Source organism: Oncorhynchus mykiss, chromosome 17, assembly GCF_013265735.2.
Source record: "Oncorhynchus mykiss isolate Arlee chromosome 17, USDA_OmykA_1.1, whole genome shotgun sequence".
In the NCBI taxonomy this organism is placed as follows: domain Eukaryota; kingdom Metazoa; phylum Chordata; class Actinopteri; order Salmoniformes; family Salmonidae; genus Oncorhynchus; species Oncorhynchus mykiss.
In genome coordinates this window covers 86,924,750-86,944,826 of record NC_048581.1, presented here as the reverse complement: position 1 = coordinate 86,944,826, position 20,077 = coordinate 86,924,750, and the positions used below count along the sequence as shown (strand labels likewise).

General features: G+C 46.3%; 1 protein-coding gene across 1 annotated transcript; it reads right to left on the bottom strand.

Moving 5' to 3' along the window:
- Positions 1-19,432, bottom strand: LOC110494793 (leucine-rich repeat-containing protein 3). The gene is made up of 3 exons (XM_021570128.2): positions 19,204-19,432; positions 1,008-1,490; positions 1-879 (listed from the first exon to the last, which is right to left on the bottom strand). Exons 2-3 carry the CDS (start codon positions 1,427-1,429, stop codon positions 309-311), a joined length of 993 nt encoding a protein of 330 aa, XP_021425803.1. The 5' UTR covers positions 1,430-1,490; positions 19,204-19,432; the 3' UTR covers positions 1-308.
- Between the last annotated feature and the right edge of the window lie 645 nt (positions 19,433-20,077).

Here is a 20,077-nt window from a genome sequence, read left to right as displayed (position 1 = left end):
TTTGGACAGCGTTAAAGCTGTGCATATGCCAGTGAATAGAAAAACCATATTTTTTTTGTATAAATGTAGTTAGGGCAAAAATATATAAATAATTATGGAAAAGTAGTTACAAAAATAAAATGCTGTAATCATTTAATTAAAGTCAAAGTTGTTATAGATAGTCCATTTTCAATTAACAAGCTCAGTCCCAATACAGAGACATGAATTGTCCCTACGGCCTTTTCGTAGGTCTTCTCTTGGTTGTGTTTGTGAAAGGGACTGTGTTCTCAATAACCTACCTGATTAAAGAAAGGCAATAAATAAATAGTTCAGAGACCAGTGCTTATCGTGTCTGTCTCCGTGACTGTTTTCCTCGGACTGGGCAAACTCTTCAGATACTCCAGATGTCTTCTGGTCTCAGCCTGGTTCTGTCTCACGTAGTAGACCACATAAACAATGACCATGAAGAACCACACGAACATGGTCACCAGCATAGCCACATCCGTGGTCTTCCGCTGGAGATTACAGAAGTTCACCCCAGAGTCGAGCAATTTAACCAGCGGTTGACCGGCGTGCTCCCCTGCACCCCCTGGATCCTCCCAGCGACTCACCTCCCCGGCGCTCCTCACAGAGCTCTCACACACGATCCCGTTGACCGTCTCCGGCTCTAGATTTAACGTCTCCACCAGCTCCTGCAGGGTACAGTCGCAGTGCCACGGGTTGTGGTAGAGGCGCGTCTTGGCCCGCGTGGAACTGAACTCGTCCCGGCTGGCCTGGCGTAACAGGTTGTGTGAAAGATCCAGGAGACGGAGCTCTGAGCTCAGGTGGCGCAGGGCCCCGGAGGAGAGGGTGTCGATGCGGTTGTGGGAGAGGTAAAGCTCCCTCAGGTGGGTCAGCTCCCTGAAAGGAAGGTATATAACAAGAGGAAGTGTCAGAAACATCATAACTAGACCTGGAACTAAAACCATAATTAACTAATGACAATAATGAAGGTAAATAAAAAAAATCCCAATTGTTATCTTCCTTGCCTAAAGGCGCTCTCGGGGAGCGAGCGGATGTAGTTCCTCTCCAGGTGGAGGGTGACGGTGTCCGGAGGAAGGCCCTGGGGGAACTCACGGAGCCCAGCGTCCGTACACAGCACCATGCTGCTCTCCCACACACAGTGGCAGCTGTCAGGGCACTGGGGGAACACCGGGGAGAGTAGGAGGAGCAGGACCAGCAGGGTGAATGACCAGCCTCCCAGGCCTCGACCCAGGTCTCTCCCAAGCCTTGTCTCCTGCCCCAGCCATGTCCTGGTTCCCTGCCCTCTCTCTCTCGCCCTCCCTCTCTCCAGTATTCTCTCTTTCCCAAGCTTTGTGCCCAGCCCTCCTCTCTCCAACACTTTACCCAATCCTCTCCGCAGCCCCAATCCATCTCCTCCATGACATCCAGTCCTCCCGCTGAGGCACATGTCCTCACCATAGCCCCCGACACACCCCAGGTCCAGAGGGAGATGCCAGGGCCAGCAGAGCCTGGTGGAACAGAACAGAAAACAGCATGAGAAGAGGCTATAGAACACACAGAACATCCACAGGAGGTTAGTGGAAAGTTCATACAGTACACCCACATCCACAGATGTTGGAGCGAAAGAACACATGGAAGGAACTTTGATTGGTGGAGAAGAAAAAGAACACATGGAAGGAACTTTGATTTGTGGAGAAGAAAAAGAACACTTTAAGCAAATCCACTAAAGAACACACAGAAAACAACTAATTTGGCTTTGAGACAGGAGCTGGATACATTCTGTAGATGTTCACCAGGGAAAGTTGTTTTGTTATGGCAATGATTCAACCCTTACGTGATAAGGACCTTAGGACTTTGAACATAACGACCTGAGGGTTGAAATGCTCTTATAATAATCACTCTTGGGAGTTGGGAGCATCACAAGGGTGTCTCTGTCTCTGTCCATGGTCATAGAGTTTGTTAGGGCATACAGAGAGAGGAGGGGCGAGAGAGAGAGAACGAGAGAGAACGAGAGAGAGAGAGAGAACGAGAGAGAGAGAGAACGAGAACGAGAGAGAGAGAGAATGAGAACGAGAGAGAGAACGAGAACGAGAGAGAGAGAGAGAGAGAAGAAGAGAGAGAGAGAGAGAGAGAGAGAGAACGAGAGACAGAGAGAGAACGAGAGAGAGAGAGAGAACGAGAGAGAGAGAGAGAGAGAGAGAACGAGAGCGAGAGAGAACGAGAGAGAGAGGTAGAGTAGAGGTACTGGGGTGCAAAGGAGCAAGATAAATAAATACATACAGTATGGGGATGAGGTAGTTGGATGGGCTATTTACAGATGGGCTATGTACAGGTGCAGTGATCTGTGAGCTGCTCTGACAGCTGCTGATTAAAGCTAGTGAGAGCCTGGAAGGAGAGTTTAGTCTAACCAGACACCTAGGTATTTGTAGTTGTCCACATATTCTAAGTCAGAACCGTTCAGAGTAGTGATGCTGGACGGGCGGGCAGGTGCGGGCAGCGATCGGTTGAAGAGCATGCATTTAGTTTTACTTGCATTTAAGAGCAGTTGGATGCCACAGATGTTACGGTGCGTGAATGAGGACCCAAAAGTGAATTAACTTAAACAGAGCTTCTTTAATTACCAAACATAGGTAGGCTCAGACGGACCGGCAGATTCCGACAGGACAAGACAAGGTTACAGCAAACATGACGACAGTCTGGTTCAGGCATGACACACAACAAACAAGAATCCGACAAGGACAGGAACAAAAACAGAGAGAGATATAGGGGACTAATCAGAGGGAAAAAGGGAACAGGTGGGAAAAGGAGTGACGAGGTGGTTAGGAGGAGACAAGGCACAGCTGGGGGAAAGAGGGGGTGGAAAGGTAACCTAACAACGACCAGCAGAGGGAGACAGGGTGAAGGGAAAGGACAGAGACAAGACACAACATGACAGTACATGACAGTACCCCCCCACTCACCGAGCGCCTCCTGGCGCACTCGAGGAGGAAACCTGGCGGCAACGGAGGAAATCCTCGATCAGCGCACGGTCCAGCACGTCCCGAGAGGGAACCCAACTCCTCTCCTCAGGACCGTACCCCTCCCAATCTACGAGGTACTGGTGACCACGGCCCCGAGGACGCATGTCCAAAATTCTACGGACCCTGTAGATGGGTGCGCCCTCGACAAGGATGGGGGGGGGGGGGGGAAGACGAGCGGGGGCGCGAAGGACGGGCTTGATGCAGGAGACATGGAAGACCGGGTGGACGCGACGAAGGTATCGCGGAAGAAGAAGTCGAACTGCGACAGGATTAATGACCCGAGAAATACGGAACGGACCAATGAACCGCGGGGTCAACTTGCGAGAAGCCGTCTTAAGGGGAAGGTTCTGAGTGGAGAGCCAAACTCTCTGACCGCGACAATATCTAGGACTCTTAGTTCTACGCTTATTAGCAGCCCTCACAGTCTGCGTCCTATAACGGCAAAGTGCAGACCTGACCCTCTTCCAGGTGCGCTCGCAACGTTGGACAAAAGCCTGAGCGGAGGGGACGCTGGACTCGGCGAACTGAGATGAGAACAGCGGAGGATGGTACCCGAGGCTACTCTGAAAAGGAGATAGCCCGGTCGCAGACGAAGGAAGCGAGTTGTGGGCGTATTCTGCCCAGGGGAGCTGTTCTGACCAAGACGCAGGGTTACGAAAAGAAAGACTGCGTAAGATGCGACCAATAGTCTGATTGGCCCGTTCTGCTTGACCGTTAGACTGGGGGTGAAAGCCGGAAGAGAGACTGACGGAAGCCCCAATCAAACGGCAAAACTCCCTCCAAAATTGAGACGTGAATTGCGGACCTCTGTCCGAAACGACGTCTGACGGAAGGCCATGAATTCTGAAAACATTCTCGATGATGATTTGTGCCGTCTCTTTAGCAGAAGGAAGCTTAGCAAGGGGAATGAAATGAGCCGCCTTAGAGAACCTATCGACAACCGTAAGAATAACAGTCTTCCCCGCTGACGAAGGCAGTCCGGTGACAAAATCTAAGGCGATGTGAGACCACGGTCGAGAAGGAATAGGAAGCGGCCTGAGACGGCCGGCAGGAGGAGAGTTACCGGACTTAGTCTGCGCGCAGACCGAACAAGCAGCCACGAAACGACGCGTGTCATGCTCCCGGGTGGGCCACCAAAAACGCTGGCGAATGGAAGCAAGCGTACCCCGAACGCCAGGGTGGCCGGCTAACTTGGCAGAGTGAGCCCACGGAAGAACGGCCAGACGAGTAGGAACGGGAACGAAAAGAAGGTTCCTAGGACAAGCGCGCGGCGACGGAGTGTGAGTGAGCGCTTGTTTTACCTGCCTCTCAATTCCCCAGACAGTCAACCCGACAACACGCCCCTCAGGGAGAATCCCCTCGGGGTCAGTGGAGGCTACTGAAGAACTGAAGAGACGAGACAAAGCATCAGGCTTGGTGTTCTTAGAGCCCGGACGATAAGAAATCACGAACTCGAAACGAGCGAAAAACAGCGCCCAACGCGCCTGACGCGCATTAAGTCGTTTGGCAGAACGGATGTACTCAAGGTTCCTATGGTCAGTCCAAACGACAAAAGGAACGGTCGCCCCCTCCAACCACTGTCGCCATTCGCCTAGGGCTAACCGGATGGCGAGCAGTTCGCGGTTACCCACATCATAGTTACGTTCCGACGGCGACAGGCGATGAGAAAAATACGCGCATGGGTGGACCTTGTCGTCAGAGAGGGAGCGCTGAGAAAGAATGGCTCCCACGCCCACCTCTGACGCGTCAACCTCGACAACGAACTGTCTAGAGACGTCAGGTGTAACAAGGATAGGAGCGGATGTAAAACGATTCTTGAGGAGATCAAAAGCTCCCTGGGCGGAAACGGACCACTTAAAGCACGTCTTGACAGAAGTAAGGGCTGTGAGAGGAGCTGCCACCTGACCGAAATTACGGATGAAACGACGATAGAAGTTCGCGAAGCCGAGAAAGCGCTGCAGCTCGACGCGTGACTTAGGGACGGGCCAATCAATGACAGCTTGGACCTTAGCGGGATCCATCTTAATGCCTTCAGCGGAAATAACAGAACCGAGAAATGTGACGGAGGAGGCATGAAAAGTGCACTTCTCAGCCTTCACAAAAAGACAATTCTCTAAAAGGCGCTGGAGGACACGTCGAACGTGCTGAACATGAATCTGGAGTGACGGTGAAAAAATCAGGATATCGTCAAGGTAAACGAAAACAAAGATGTTCAGCATGTCTCTCAGGACATCATTGACTAATGCCTGAAAGACAGCTGGAGCGTTAGCGAGGCCGAAAGGAAGAACCCGGTATTCAAAGTGCCCTAACGGAGTGTTAAACGCCGTCTTCCACTCGTCCCCCTCCCTGATGCGCACGAGATGGTAAGCGTTACGAAGGTCCAACTTAGTGAAAAACCTGGCTCCCTGCAGGATCTCGAAGGCTGAAGACATAAGAGGAAGCGGATAACGATTCTTCACTGTTATGTCATTCAGCCCTCGATAATCTATGCAGGGGCGCAGAGACCCGTCCTTCTTCTTGACAAAAAAAACCCCCGCTCCGGCGGGAGAGGAGGAGGGGACTATGGTACCGGCGTCAAGAGCTACAGACAAATAATCTTCGAGAGCCTTACGTTCGGGAGCCGACAGAGAGTATAGTCTACCCCGGGGGGGGGTGGTTCCCGGAAGGAGATCAATACTACAATCATACGACCGGTGTGGAGGAAGAGAGGTGGCCCTGGACCGACTGAACACCGTGCGCAGATCGTGATATTCCTCCGGCACCCCTGTCAAATCACCAGGCTCCTCCTGTGAAGAAGAGACAGAGGAAACAGGAGGGATAGCAGACATTAAACATTTCACATGACAAGAGACGTTCCAGGAGAGGATAGAATTACTAGACCAATTAATGGAAGGATTATGACAAACTAGCCAGGGATGGCCCAAAACAACAGGTGTAAAAGGTGAACGAAAAATTAAAAAAGAAATGGTTTCACTATGATTACCAGAAACAGTGAGGGTTAAAGGTAGCGTCTCACGCTGAATCCTGGGGAGAGGACTACCATCCAGGGCGAACAAGGCCGTGGGCTCCTTTAACTGTCTGAGAGGAATGTCATGTTCCCGAGCCCAGGTCTCGTCCATAAAACAGCCCTCCGCCCCAGAGTCTATTAAGGCACTGCAGGAAGCTGACGAACCGGTCCAGCGTAGATGGACCGACAAGGTAGTGCAGGATCTTGAAGGAGAGACAGGAGTAGTAGCGCTCACCAGTAGCCCTCCGCTTACTGACGAGCTCTGGCCTTTTACTGGACATGAAGTGACAAAATGACCAGCGGAACCGCAATAGAGACAGAGGCGGTTGGTGATTCTCCGTTCCCTCTCCTTAGTCGAGATGCGGATACCTCCCAGCTGCATGGGCTCAGCACCCGAGCCGGCAGAGGAAGATGGTAGTGATGCAGAGAGGGGGGCGACGGAGAGCGCAAGCTCCTTTCCACGAGCTCGGTGACGAAGATCAACCCGTCGCTCAATGCGAATAGCGAGTTCAATCAAGGAATCCACGCTGGAAGGAACCTCCCGGGAGAGAATCTCATCCTTTACCTCTGCGCGGAGACCCTCCAGAAGACGAGCGAGCAAGGCCGGCTCGTTCCAGCCACTGGAGACAGCAAGAGTGCGAAACTCAATAGAGTAGTCTGTTATGGATCGATTGCCTTGACATAGGGAAGACAGGGCCCTGGAAGCCTCCTCCCCAAAAACAGATCGATCAAAAACCCGTATCATCTCCTCCTTAAAGTCCTGATACTGGTTAGTACACTCAGCCCTTGCCTCCCAGATTGCCGTGCCCCACTCACGAGCCCGTCCAATAAGGAGAGATATGACGTAGGCGACACGAGCAGTGCTCCTGGAGTAAGTGTTGGGCTGGAGAGAAAACACAATATCACACTGGGTGAGGAACGAGCGGCATTCAGTGGGCTCCCCAGAGTAACACGGCGGGTTATTGATTCTGGGCTCCGGAGATTCGAAAGCCCTGGAAGTGGCCGGTGGATCGAGGCGGAGATGGTGAACCTGTTCTGTGAGGTTGGAGACTTGGGTGGCCAGGGTCTCAACGGCATGTCGAGCAGCAGACACTTCCTGCTCGTGTCTGCCTAGCATCGCTCCCTGGATCCCGACGGCTGAGTGGAGAGGATCCGAAGTCGCTGGGTCCATTCTTGGTCGGATTCTTCTGTTACGGTGCGTGAATGAGGACCCAAAAGCGAATTAACTTAAACAGAGCTTCTTTAATTACCAAACATAGGTAGGCTCAGACGGACCGGCAGATTCCGACAGGACAAGACAAGGTTACAGCAAACATGACGACAGTCTGGTTCAGGCATGACACACAACAAACAAGAATCCGACAAGGACAGGAACAAAAACAGAGAGAGATATAGGGGACTAATCAGAGGGGAAAAGGGAACAGGTGGGAAAAGGAGTGACGAGGTGGTTAGGAGGAGACAAGGCACAGCTGGGGGAAAGAGGGGGTGGAAAGGTAACCTAACAACGACCAGCAGAGGGAGACAGGGTGAAGGGAAAGGACAGAGACAAGACACAACATGACAGTACATGACAACAGAAGGAGAGTTGTATGGCATTGAAACTTGTCTGGAGGTTAGTGTCCAAAGAAGGGCCAGAAGAATACAGAATGGTGTCGTCTGCGTAGAGGTGGATCAGAGAATCACCAGCAGCAAGAGCGACACCATTGATGTATACAGAGAAGAGGGTTGGCCCGAGAATTGAACCCTGCGATACTCCCATAGAGACCGCCAGAGGTTCAAACAACAGGCCCTCCGATTTGACACACTGAACTCTATCAGAGAGGTAGTTGGTGAACCAGGCGAAGGCAATCATTTGAGAAACCAAGGCTGTTGAGTCTCCCAATAAAATGTGGTGACTGACAGAGTCGAAAGCCTTAGCCAGGTCCATGAAGACGGCTGCACAGTAATGTCTCTTATCGATGGCGATTATAATATCATTCAGGACCTTGATAGTGGCTGAGGTGCGCCCATGACCAGCTCAGAAACCAGATTGTTTCTAATGCAAATTTCATCCAATTCTACGTAATTTTTTTTATACCAAATGATTGAAATGATGACAGTGACCAAATGAGAGTATTAAAACAACATGGTCATCAATTCCCAGTGAAGAGACACACAGATTTTACAATATAATATATATATATATATATATAAACTCAGCAAAAAAAATAAAATGTCCTCTCACTGTCAACTGTGTTCATTTTCAGCAAACTTAACATGTAAATATTTGTATGAACATAAGATTCAACAGCTGAGACACAAACTGAACAAGTTCCACAGACATGTGACTAACAGAAATGGAATAATGTGTCCCTGAACAAAAGCAGGGGGATAAAGTAACAGTCAGTATATGGTGTGGCCACCAGCTGCATTAAGTACTGCGGTGCATCTCCTCCTCATGGACTGCACCAGATTTGCCAGTTCTTGCTGTGAGATGTTACCCCACTCTTCCACCAAGGCACCTGCAAGTTCCCTGACATTTATGGGGGAAATGGCCCTAGCCCTCACCCTCCGATCCAACAGGTCCCAGACGTGCTCAATGGGATTGAGATCCGGGTTCTTCGTTGACCATGGCAGAACACTGACATTCCTGTCTTGCAGGAAATCACGCACAGAACGAGCAGTATGGCTGGTGGTATTGTCATGATGGAGGGTCATGTCAGGATGAGAATGCAGGAAGGGTATCACATGAGGGAGGAGGATGTCTTCCCTGTAACGCACAGCGTTGAGATTGCCTGCAATGACAACAAGCTCAGCCGGTGTGTCTGGTGAGGACCTGCCTTACAACAGGCCTACAAGCCCTCAGTCCAGCCTCTCTCAGCCTATTGTGGACAGTCTGAGCACTGATGGAGGGATTGTGCGTTCCTGGCCACGTCTGCAGTCCTCATGCCTCATTGCAGCATGCCTAAGGCACGTTCACGCAGATGAGCAGGGACCCTGGGCATCTTTCTTTTGGTGTTTTTCAGAGTCAGTAGAAAGGCCTCCTTAGTGTCCTAAGTTTTCATAACTGTGACCTTCATTGCCTATCGTCTGTAAGCTGTTAGTGTCTTAACGACCGTTCTACAGGTGCATGTTCATTAATTGTTTATGGTTCATTGAACAAGCATGGGAAACAGAGTTTAAACCCTTTACAATGAAGAGCTGTGAAGTTATTTGGATTTTTACGAATTATCTTTGAAAGACAGGGTCTTTAGTAAAATAGTAAAATAAAGAAAAACCCTTAAATGAGTAGGTGTATCCAAACTTTTGACTGGTACTATATATATATATATATATATAGATATATTTATTTTTTAAGCAGTAGGTATTTGTATTTGAAAGCCGCAACCAACCATAGAAATATAATCCATAGATGGAAGTTCTGGCAGCCATTGACAGGACTGGCAGCCATTGACAGGACTGGCAACCATTGACAGGACTGACAGCCATTGACAGGACTGGCAACCATTGCCAGGACTGGCAGCCATTTCTAGTGTACCCATGAGTTTAAAGGATTACTTCCAGGAGTTCATCTGACTCTGGGGAAGTACATCAATAGCCTCATTGCCAAAATCCTAAAGTATTCTTTTAACAGTCAAAATTGCCAGAGTTAGAGGTTCCAAAATGATTGGATATATAATCTATGGATTATATGTCTATGGCCACAAACCACAAAGCAACAAGCTGTTCTATATTTGGCACAGTCGCTACCCAAATTGCAGTCTTCCCGACTGTAAGTGCTTGTGATGAAATGTAATCCCAAGAAATTGTTTATAAACTAGTGATTCTCTGTGGCTAAATGATGTTCTCTGGTCTAGTATAACTAGTGATTCTCTGTGGCTAAATGATGCTCTCGTGGTCTAGTATTTTTAATGATTTATGGTCTGTTCATACAGGAAAGAATATCATTTTGGGGGCAAAATTATTAAAATGTATCAGGGGGTGCTTCAGCCCCTCCAGCAACCCTCCTTCCGGCAGCTATGCAGGAGACAGAGGAGATTAAGGTTCAGGACAATAAAGGTCACTGGGTAAAGGGGAATAAAAAATACAGATTAAGCCTGTTCGTCTGAAAAATCCTCCTGGTCACATAGTCACAACTAGCTACCGAAGGCCCATAGAGAGAGGATGACATTAATGGTTACATCTCATTGTTATGAAGGAAATGGCTATCACTTGTATTTATTTATTATTCAATAACCAGCCACATATTATAGACTAGTTCCTATATAGTGCACTACTTCAGTAACCTAGTTCCTATATAGTGCACTACTTTAGTAACCTAGTTCCTATATAGTGCACTACTTCAGTAACCTAGTTCCTATATAGTGCACTACTTTAGTAACCTAGTTCCTATATAGCGCACTACTTTAGTAACCTAGTTCCTATATAGTGCACTACTTTAGTAACCTAGTTCCTATATAGCGCACTACTTTAGTAACCTAGTTCCTATATAGTGCACTACTTTAGTAACCTAGTTCCTATATAGTGCACTACTTTAGTAACCTAGTTCCTATATAGTGCACTACTTTAGTAACCTAGTTCCTATATAGCGCACTACTTTAGTAACCTAGTTCCTATATAGTGCACTACTTTAGTAACCTAGTTCCTATATAGCGCACTACTTTAGTAACCTAGTTCCTATATAGTGCACTACTTTAGTAACCTAGTTCCTATATAGTGCACTACTTCAGTAACCTAGTTCCTATATAGCGCACTACTTTAGTAACCTAGTTCCTATATAGTGCACTACTTTAGTAACCTAGTTCCTATATAGCGCACTACTTTAGTAACCTAGTTCCTATATAGTGCACTACTTTAGTAACCTAGTTCCTATATAGTGCACTACTTCAGTAACCTAGTTCCTATATAGTGCACTACTTTAGTAACCTAGTTCCTATATAGTGCACTACTTTAGTAACCTAGTTCCTATATAGTGCACTACTTTAGTAACCTAGTTCCTATATAGTGCACTACTTCAGTAACCTAGTTCCTATATAGTGCACTACTTCAGTAACCTAGTTCCTATATAGTGCACTACTTCAGTAACCTAGTTCCTATATAGTGCACTACTTTAGTAACCTAGTTCCTATATAGTGCACTACTTTAGTTACCTAGTTCCTATATAGTGCACTACTTTAGTAACCTAGTTCCTATATAGTGCACTACTTTAGTAACCTAGTTCCTATATAGTGCACTACTTTAGTAACCTAGTTCCTATTTAGTTACCTAGTTCCTATATAGTGCACTACTTCAGTAACCTAGTTCCTATTTAGTTACCTAGTTCCTATATAGTGCACTACTTCAGTAACCTAGTTCCTATTTAGTTACCTAGTTCCTATATAGTGCACTACTTCAGTAACCTAGTTCCTATATAGTGCACTACTTCAGTAACCTAGTTCCTATTTAGTTACCTAGTTCCTATATAGTGCACTACTTCAGTAACCTAGTTCCTATTTAGTTACCTAGTTCCTATATAGTGCACTACTTCAGTAACCTAGTTCCTATTTAGTTACCTAGTTCCTATATAGTGCACTACTTCAGTAACCTAGTTCCTATTTAGTTACCTAGTTCCTATATAGTGCACTACTTTAGTAACCTAGTTCCTATTTAGTGCACTACTTTAGTTACCTAGTTCTTATATAGTGCACTACTTTAGTAACCTAGTTCCTATATAGTGCACTACTTTAGTAACCTAGTTCCTATATAGTGCACTACTTTAGTAACCTAGTTCCTATATAGTGCACTACTTCAGTAACCTAGTTCCTATATAGTGCACTACTTTAGTTACCTAGTTCCTATATAGTGCACTACTTCAGTAACCTAGTTCCTATATAGTGCACTACTTTAGTAACCTAGTTCCTATATAGTGCACTACTTTAGTAACCTAGTTCCTATATAGTGCACTACTTCAGTAACCTAGTTCCTATATAGTGCACTACTTTAGTAACCTAGTTCCTATTTAGTAACCTAGTTCCTATATAGTCTGTTACTTTAGTAACCTAGTTCCTATATAGTGCACTACTTCAGTAACCTAGTTCCTATTTAGTGCACTACTTTAGTTACCTAGTTCTTATATAGTGCACTACTTTAGTAACCTAGTTCCTATATAGTGCACTACTTTAGTAACCTAGTTCCTATTTAGTGCACTACTTTAGTAACCTAGTTCCTATATAGTGCACTACTTTAGTAACCTAGTTCCTATATAGTGCACTACTTTAGTAACCTAGTTCCTATATAGTGCACTACTTTAGTAACCTAGTTCCTATATAGTGCACTACTTTAGTAACCTAGTTCCTATATAGTGCACTACTTTAGTAACCTAGTTCCTATATAGTGCACTACTTTAGTAACCTAGTTCCTATATAGTGCACTACTTTAGTAACCTAGTTCCTATATAGTGCACTACTTTAGTAACCTAGTTCCTATATAGTGCACTACTTTAGTAACCTAGTTCCTATATAGTGCACTACTTTAGTAACCTAGTTCCTATATAGTGCACTACTTTAGTAACCTAGTTCCTATATAGTGCACTACTTTAGTAACCTAGTTCCTATATAGTGCACTACTTCATCTACTGGGCCAAGAGAAGAAGAAGAAGAGGAGGCCGGAAACTACAATCTATACTGACCTCTCTTACTGCTATGAATCATCAGATTTACTGGTTGCAGTAAATGGGAGTTGTCAGAAAGACAATCCTCATATTTTTCCTATAACGTGACAATATGGATCTGAGAACTGTACAAATAATTAGTCTGTGACATCAATATATACAATACAGTATACATCTTTTTTTTAACGAATCAATACAGTAATTATTAAATCTGTATGCAAAACATTTACGTTTGACATTTTATCCAGAGTGCCGCACAGTGCATTCATCTTAAGATAGCTAGGTGAGACAACCCCACATCACAGTCTTCACCTGCATTGTTTGCTGTTTGGGGTTTTTAGGCTGGGTTTCTGTACAGCACGTTGTGTCATCAGCTGATGTAAGAAGGGCTTTATAAAATACATTTCATTGACTGATTTGATTGAAATATAAAGTAAATCACCATTCCATTCCAGCTAAACAACAGATCGTCTTTTTTACCTACCTTTTTTTTACCTTTTACACATCTAAAATCTGTAAATAAAAAATCTGAGAACACTAATATTTTACACACATGAAGGTACCCAGAACCAATCATTTCTGATAAAAAAAATATTTTGTGGATATAGCATTTTGGAAATAAACTCTTCACATTCTCTCTTTCATACATACATGACAATATTTCAACACAACAAACATTACCAGCATCTTATCCCATCTCCTGCCTCTACATACCCTCCCTCCCACTCACCCTCCCTACACACCCTCTATCTATCCATCCCTCCCTCTCTCTCTCCCTCCCACTCACCCTCCCTATACACCCTCTATCTATCTATCCATCCCTCCCTCCCTCCCACTCACCCTCCATCCATCCCTCTCTCCCTCCCACTCACCCTCCCTATACACCCTCTATCTATCTATCCATCCCTCCCTCCCTCCCACTCACCCTCCATCCATCCCTCCCTCCCTCCCACTCACCCTCCCTACACACCCTCTATCTATCTATCCCTCCCTCTATCCATCCATCCCATCCATCCCATCCCTCCCTCCCTCCCACACACACACACATCTGACAAGCATGACATTACATTCATCTACACTCTCTCTCATTAATTGACCATTGAATCCACCTCCCAACAGATCATCCTAACTCATGTTCCAGTGATGATACATCTCTGTGTTTTATAGTAGTCAGGGACATTAACTGCGTTCCAAATGACACCCTATATAGTACCACAGTGTACAACCAGGGCCCTGGTCAAACGTAGTGCACATTACAGGGACTAAGGAGCCGTTTGGGAATCAGACTGCGACATTAGACACAGTGGGATGTGTGAGTACCACTGCTGATACACTATACCAGACCAGCACATTAATCCTCCCTCACAGTGTCCATAAGCACACAGCTAGAAGAGATACAGATCCTGGGCTGTGGGCTGGGCTGTGGTTGGGCTGTGGCTGGGCTGTGGCTGGGCTGTGGCTGGGCTGGGCTGTGGTTGGGCTGTGGCTGGGCTGGGCTGTGGGCTGGGCTGTGGTTGGGCTGGGCTGTGGGCTGGGCTGTGGGCTGGGCTGTGGGCTGGGCTGTGGGCTGTGGGCTGGGCTGTGGGCTGGGCTGTGTCTGGGTTGTGGGCTGGGGTGTGGGCTGGGCTGTGTCTGGGTTGTGGGCTGGGTTGTGGGCTGGGCTGTGGGCTGAGCTGTGTCTGGGTTGTTGGCTGTGGGCTGGGTTGTGGCTGGGCTGTGTCTGGGTTGTGGGCTGGGCTGTGTCTGGGTTGTGGGCTGGGCTGTGGGCTGGGCTGTGTCTGGGTTGTGGGCTGGGTTGTGGGCTGGGTTGTGGGCTGGGTTGTGGGCTGGGTTGTGGGCTGGGTTGTGGGCTGGGTTGTGGGCTGGGTTGTGGGCTGGGTTGTGGCTGGGTATTGGGCTGGGTATTGGGCTGGGTTGTGTCTGGGTTGTGGGCGGGTTATGGGCTGGGCTGTGGGCTGGGTTGTGTCTGGTTTGTGGCTGGGTATTGGGCTGGGTTGTGTCTGGGTTGTGGGCGGGTATTGGGATGGGTTGTGGGCTGGGTTGGGCTGGGCTGGGTGGTGACTGGGTTGTGGGCTGGGTTGGGCTGGGTTGTGGCCGGGTATTGGGCTGGGTTGTGGGCTGGGTATTGGGCTGGGCTGTGGGCTGGGTTGTGGCTGGCTTGTGGCTGGGTTGTGGGCTGGGTTGGGCTGTGAGCTGATTTGTGGCTGGGTTGTGGGCTGGGCTGTGGTTGGATTGTGGGTTGTGAGCTGTGGGCTGGGTTGTGACTGGGTTGTGGGTTGTGGACTGGGCTGTGGCTGGGTGGTGCTGGTGCTGGTGAATATGACATGCGTTTGCCCTAGTTGGAGCTATCTAGTGTGGATAATTACACAGCTGGAAGAGACACAGCTTGGGCTGGGGACTGGGTTGGGTTGATGTTACAGTATTTAAAACCCACCACTAATGTGTGTGGCCAAAGAGCTCTATTTTCATGTTATCTGACCATAGCACCACTTGGAGTTTGCTAAACGGCATTGGCACTTGGAACTCCGAGCGGTGCAATGGGCAGATGACATGAAAATAGAGCTCTTGGGCCACGCATACCAGTGGTGGGTTTGGTGTTCAAAAACAGAAGCATATCTACTGTAAAATATGGTGGTGGATCTTTGATGTCATGGGTCTGTTCTGCTTCCACTGGTCCTGGGGTCCTTGTTAAGGTCAACGACATCACGGCATCATTTACCCGGTACCAAGACATTTTAGGCCATTTTGCAATGGCCATGTCAGCCTCCCAACGTGTTCTCCAAGCTCTTAAAACATTCTAGAAAAAGCCTCAGTGTTGTTATCCTCCCAAGGGGAGTGTTGTTATCCTCCCAAGGGGAGTGTTGTTATCCTCCCAAGGGGAGTGTTGTTATCCTCCCAAGGGGAGTGTTGTTATCCTCCCAAGGGGAGTGTTGTTATCCTCCCAAGGGGAGTGTTGTTATCCTCCCAAGGGGAGTGTTGTTATCCTCCCAAGGGGAGTGTTGTTATCCTCCCAAGGGGAGTGTTGTTATCCTCCCAAGGGGAGTGTTGTTATCCTCCCAAGGGGAGTGTTGTTATCCTCCCAAGGAGAGTGTTGTTATCCTCCCAAGGGGAGTGTTGTTATCCTCCCAAGGGGAGTGTTGTTATCCTCCCAAGGGGAGTGTTGTTATCCTCCCAAGGGGAGTGTTGTTATCCTCCCAAGGGGAGTGTTGTTATCCTCCCAAGGGGAGTGTTGTTATCCTCCCAAGGAGAGTGTTGTTATCCTCCCAAGGGGAGTGTTGTTATCCTCCCAAGGGGAGTGTTGTTATCCTCCCAAGGGGAGTGTTGTTATCCTCCCAAGGGGAGGGTTGTTATCCTCCCAAGGGGAGTGTTGTTATCCTCCCAAGGGGAGTGTTGTTATCCTCCCAAGGGGAGTGTTGTTATCCTCCCAAGGGGAGTGTTGTTATCCTCCCAAGGGGAGGGTTGTTATCCTCCCAAGGGGAGTGTTGTTATCCTCCCAAGGGGAGTGTTGTTATCCTCCCAAGGGGAGTGTTGTTATCCTCCCAAGGGGAGTGTTGTTATCCTCCCAAGGGGAGGGTTGTTATCCTCCCAAGGGGAGGGTGCTGAAGTATTGAAAACAGGGGTGCCAATAATATTTTTTATTTTTTATTACTTATTAAATAAAATCTCTTTCTCTAAGCAATTGTATTAGTACAAAATATTATAATTTATACATGTTTTTGTTTGTTGCATTCAATATATTTCCATCTTTGCATTATTTTTTGCTTATCTTTGTCAAGGGGACCATTACTTTTGGCCCTGACTGTAGTCCATGGTCAGAAGTAGCCTGGTCTGGGCTGTACACTATCTTCTTGTCAAGACAGGGAAAAGAAAACTATACTGTAGCATGTTGGTGACTGTGTAGAAAAATACATGAATCCAATGATTATATCCGAGTCTTGGTTAGAATCTGTGTAGAGTATCTACTGTGTTGTATGTCATCTCTCTCCTGTCCCAGCAAGGAAGAGCAAACTATGGTAGCAAGACTCCACTGTTAGAGTCTGATCTATAACTGCAGGAGAATATTCCGTGTTTGTTTATCCCGTGGTTCGAGACCTGGCCTCAGTTGGTGCTGGGCCAGCAAGGAGAAACAAAGTTCAGTCCGAATGTGATGTAAGACTATGTGCTGTAAAAACAGACTGGATACTACGCATCTCTTGGCTCAGTCGGTAAAAACAAACTACGATAGGAATACTCTTCAGTCAGTATCAGTCAGACTGCAGGAGAATATATTGCATGATCGTATCTGAGTTGGTTAGAATCTGGGCTTGGGTTTTATCAGCGAGGAAAATCCAACTTCAATCGGAATATGACTGCAGGAGAATAGAGAACATCTGTTCGGTGTGTTTATCAAATGAAGGGACAAATCACTCAACATGTGACATTTGCCTTAGCCAGGGAAATAGAACACCCGTCGTACACTTTTCAACACATTCGTCCATTTACCAAGTGGTGATTGGTATCCTCCTCTGGTTCTGGTTAGAATCCAGGCTGAAATATCAGCGGTGTATTTGTTTCATTTGTTCGTGTATTGCATTTTTTTATTAAATATTTGAGTGATTCAAGTGGACACTTTTATTAAAATGATTCTTTATATAATCATAATCCTCTTCATCATTACAAATCCTATCCTATATAAGGGACGTTTTTCCATTTCGCAGTCCACATCGATCTACATTCTGGTTTGACATAGACGGGATAGCTGGTAACGTCACGAAAACGACGCATACTCTTCAACGGGGCTGATATCTGAGAGTTGTTTTTGATTCTGGATGGCCAGATAGCTACTAACAATGACAAGAAACTGTCATGTGGGGAATCGTAAGTGACGGATTTCAGCTAGTTTCATCTTGTTTCATGTCTGATTTGGAGGTGTTTTGACTGATTTCATGTCAATGCTGATATGGCTCAAATTCGCTAGCTAACCAACTAATGTAACAATGTGTTTGAGAGACATCAGTCAGTGCTCATTGTGAAAATATATTTATGTTTTCAATAAACATTGGAGATGAAATATACTGTAGTTGTCAATCTGAGCAGTGGCCACACACACACACACACACACACACACACACACACACACACACACACACACACACACACACGTACGTACGTACGTACGTACGTACACACACACACACGTACTATCAGAGGCCATAAGAATGTCCACCGAGTGAGTCCCATATACTGCCTGTCTGTCTAACTGCCTGACAGACAGAAAGTAGCTCCAGTGCATTATAAACCCGTTATAAACCCGTTATAAAGTTCTGTTAGAAGAAAGCAGCAATTCAGGGAAAGCTACCACACCAATTAACACAATTGACAACAATCAATCGGTGCATTTTGTGGAACCCACAAGAATGACAATTAGAGAGAGTGAGTGTGAAAGAGAGAGATAGGAGAGAAAGAAAGCGAGAAGGATATAATCGAGCGCGAGAAAGGAGAAATGACAGGCTCAGCCAATGCTGTTATCACTTCCATTTCCCCAGGGCAATTAATGAGGAGAGAGAGAAAGAGAGAGAGAAAGATAAATAGGGAGAAAAGAGATTGAGAGATAGGAAGAAAAGAAAGAGAGCGAGAGAGAGAGAGAAATAGAGAGAGAGAGAAAAATGGGGAGAAGAGAGAGAGAGAAATAGGGAGAAGAGAGGAAAAATAGGGAGAAGAGAGAAAAAAGAGAGAAATAGGGAGAAAATAGAGAGAGCAAGAGAGAGAGAGAAGTAGGGAGAAGAGAGAGAGAAATAGGGAGGAGAGAGAGAAATAGGGAGAAGAGAGAGAGAAATAGGGAGAAGAGAGAGAGAAATAAGGAGGAGAGAGAGAAAATAGGGAGGAGAGAGAGAAAATAGGGAGGAGAGAGAGAGAGAGAGAAATAGGGAGGAGAGAGAAAATAGGGAGAAGAGAGAGAGAGAGACATAGGGAGAAGAGAGAGAGAGAGAGAGAGAGAGAGGGGAAAAAATAGGGAGAAGAGAGAGAGAGAGAGAGAGAGAAATGTAGGAGAAACAGTGAGACTGGCACAAACAGTGAATGATACCTTCCTAGTGAGGAACATGCAATTGACCATTTAGTCTCAGCTACACCATCTGTATGAATGAACGTTCTATTAGCAGAAGTTACTGGCTCAATTTACAGCTTGTTATGGAATTCATTCAACAGTCATTTATTTTCCTTTTAAACCCTATACCCTTTAGCAACTGGTGTATGGTCTACTGTAAAGTGGTATTAGTCTACTGTATAGAAGTAATATAATAGACAAGTAATATAATAATTTAGCTGGAAAATAAATAATTCCATGTTTTAAATCGGTCTATCTCAAAATCATGTAGTTGTTAGGTTGACATAGGCTAATGGGATGCAATCATGCAATAATCATTGCAGAAAATGTTACTTAAAAACACTTGTATAAGAAATCACTTTAACCCATAGTTTGGTAATAATAAAGAAATAGGCAATGAATTCAATCCAGAGACAATTATGCTGCATCTAATATGTCAATAAATAATTATGAAAACAGAAAAGATAATTGAATTTCCTACCTGTGACACGTAATTAACCGCCAAAATTCTTCTTCAAGTTGGAATCCACACGCGAAGATGTTGACTACGAGGTTCGGTCTGACTCTGATGTGTCCGACACGGATTTGTAATGTGGCTATTCTTTAATATGACAGCGCGTCAAACATTAATCCGGTTGTCATCATAGAACAATTCTGTCACTGTTATCACATCTCTCTCTCTCTCTTTCTATTTCTCCCTCTTTCTCTCTTAAAGGGGCCGTTGTGTGATGTGTTGTCCCTCCCTCTTAAAGGGGCCGTTGTGTGATGTTTTGTACCTCCCTTGTGGAAAAGATGAGACATACAGCAGTCTGTGTATCACCTCCCCCATTAAAAATGTAGTTACAATTATATACATTTAACACCATGAAGTCAAATACAAAAATCTGATTTGGTGTTTACACATTTTTGTTTCCGCCAAATAAACATTGAGAGGAAAATAGAAAGTAGGCTAAAATCAAATAATCCAAGAGTATTGATTGGGCTATTGATTATTGATCGTAAAACCCATCTATCTGGTCAGTCCACCAGTCATGTCGTGACCTGAAGAAAAAGTTTAGATGAGTCTTCAAGTAAATCCAAAGTTGCTGCTAAAACACAAACAGGTCGTGCTGAGTGACTGTGAGTGACTGTGAGTGACTGTGGGTGACTGTGGGTGACTGTGAGTGACTGTGAGTGACTGTGGGTGACTGTGAGTGACTGTGAGTGACTGTGCGTGACTGTGAGTGACTGTGGGTGACTGTGAGTGACTGTGAGTGACTGTGAGTGACTGTGGGTGACTGTGAGTGACTGTGAGTGACTGTGTGACTGGTGACTGAGTGACTGTGGGTGACTGTGGGTGACTGTGAGTGACTGAG

What these genes read in the sequence shown, in the direction of transcription:
- LOC110494793 (XM_021570128.2), bottom strand. Translation starts at nt 1,429, where the DNA reads ATGTGCCTCAGCGGGAGGACTGGATGTCATGGAGGAGATGGATTGGGG. An exon ending in CTCCCCGAGAGCGCCTTTAG is followed by an intron (nt 880 to 1,007) that starts GCAAGGAAGATA and finishes CCTTCCTTTCAG; the next exon opens with GGAGCTGACCCACCTGAGGG.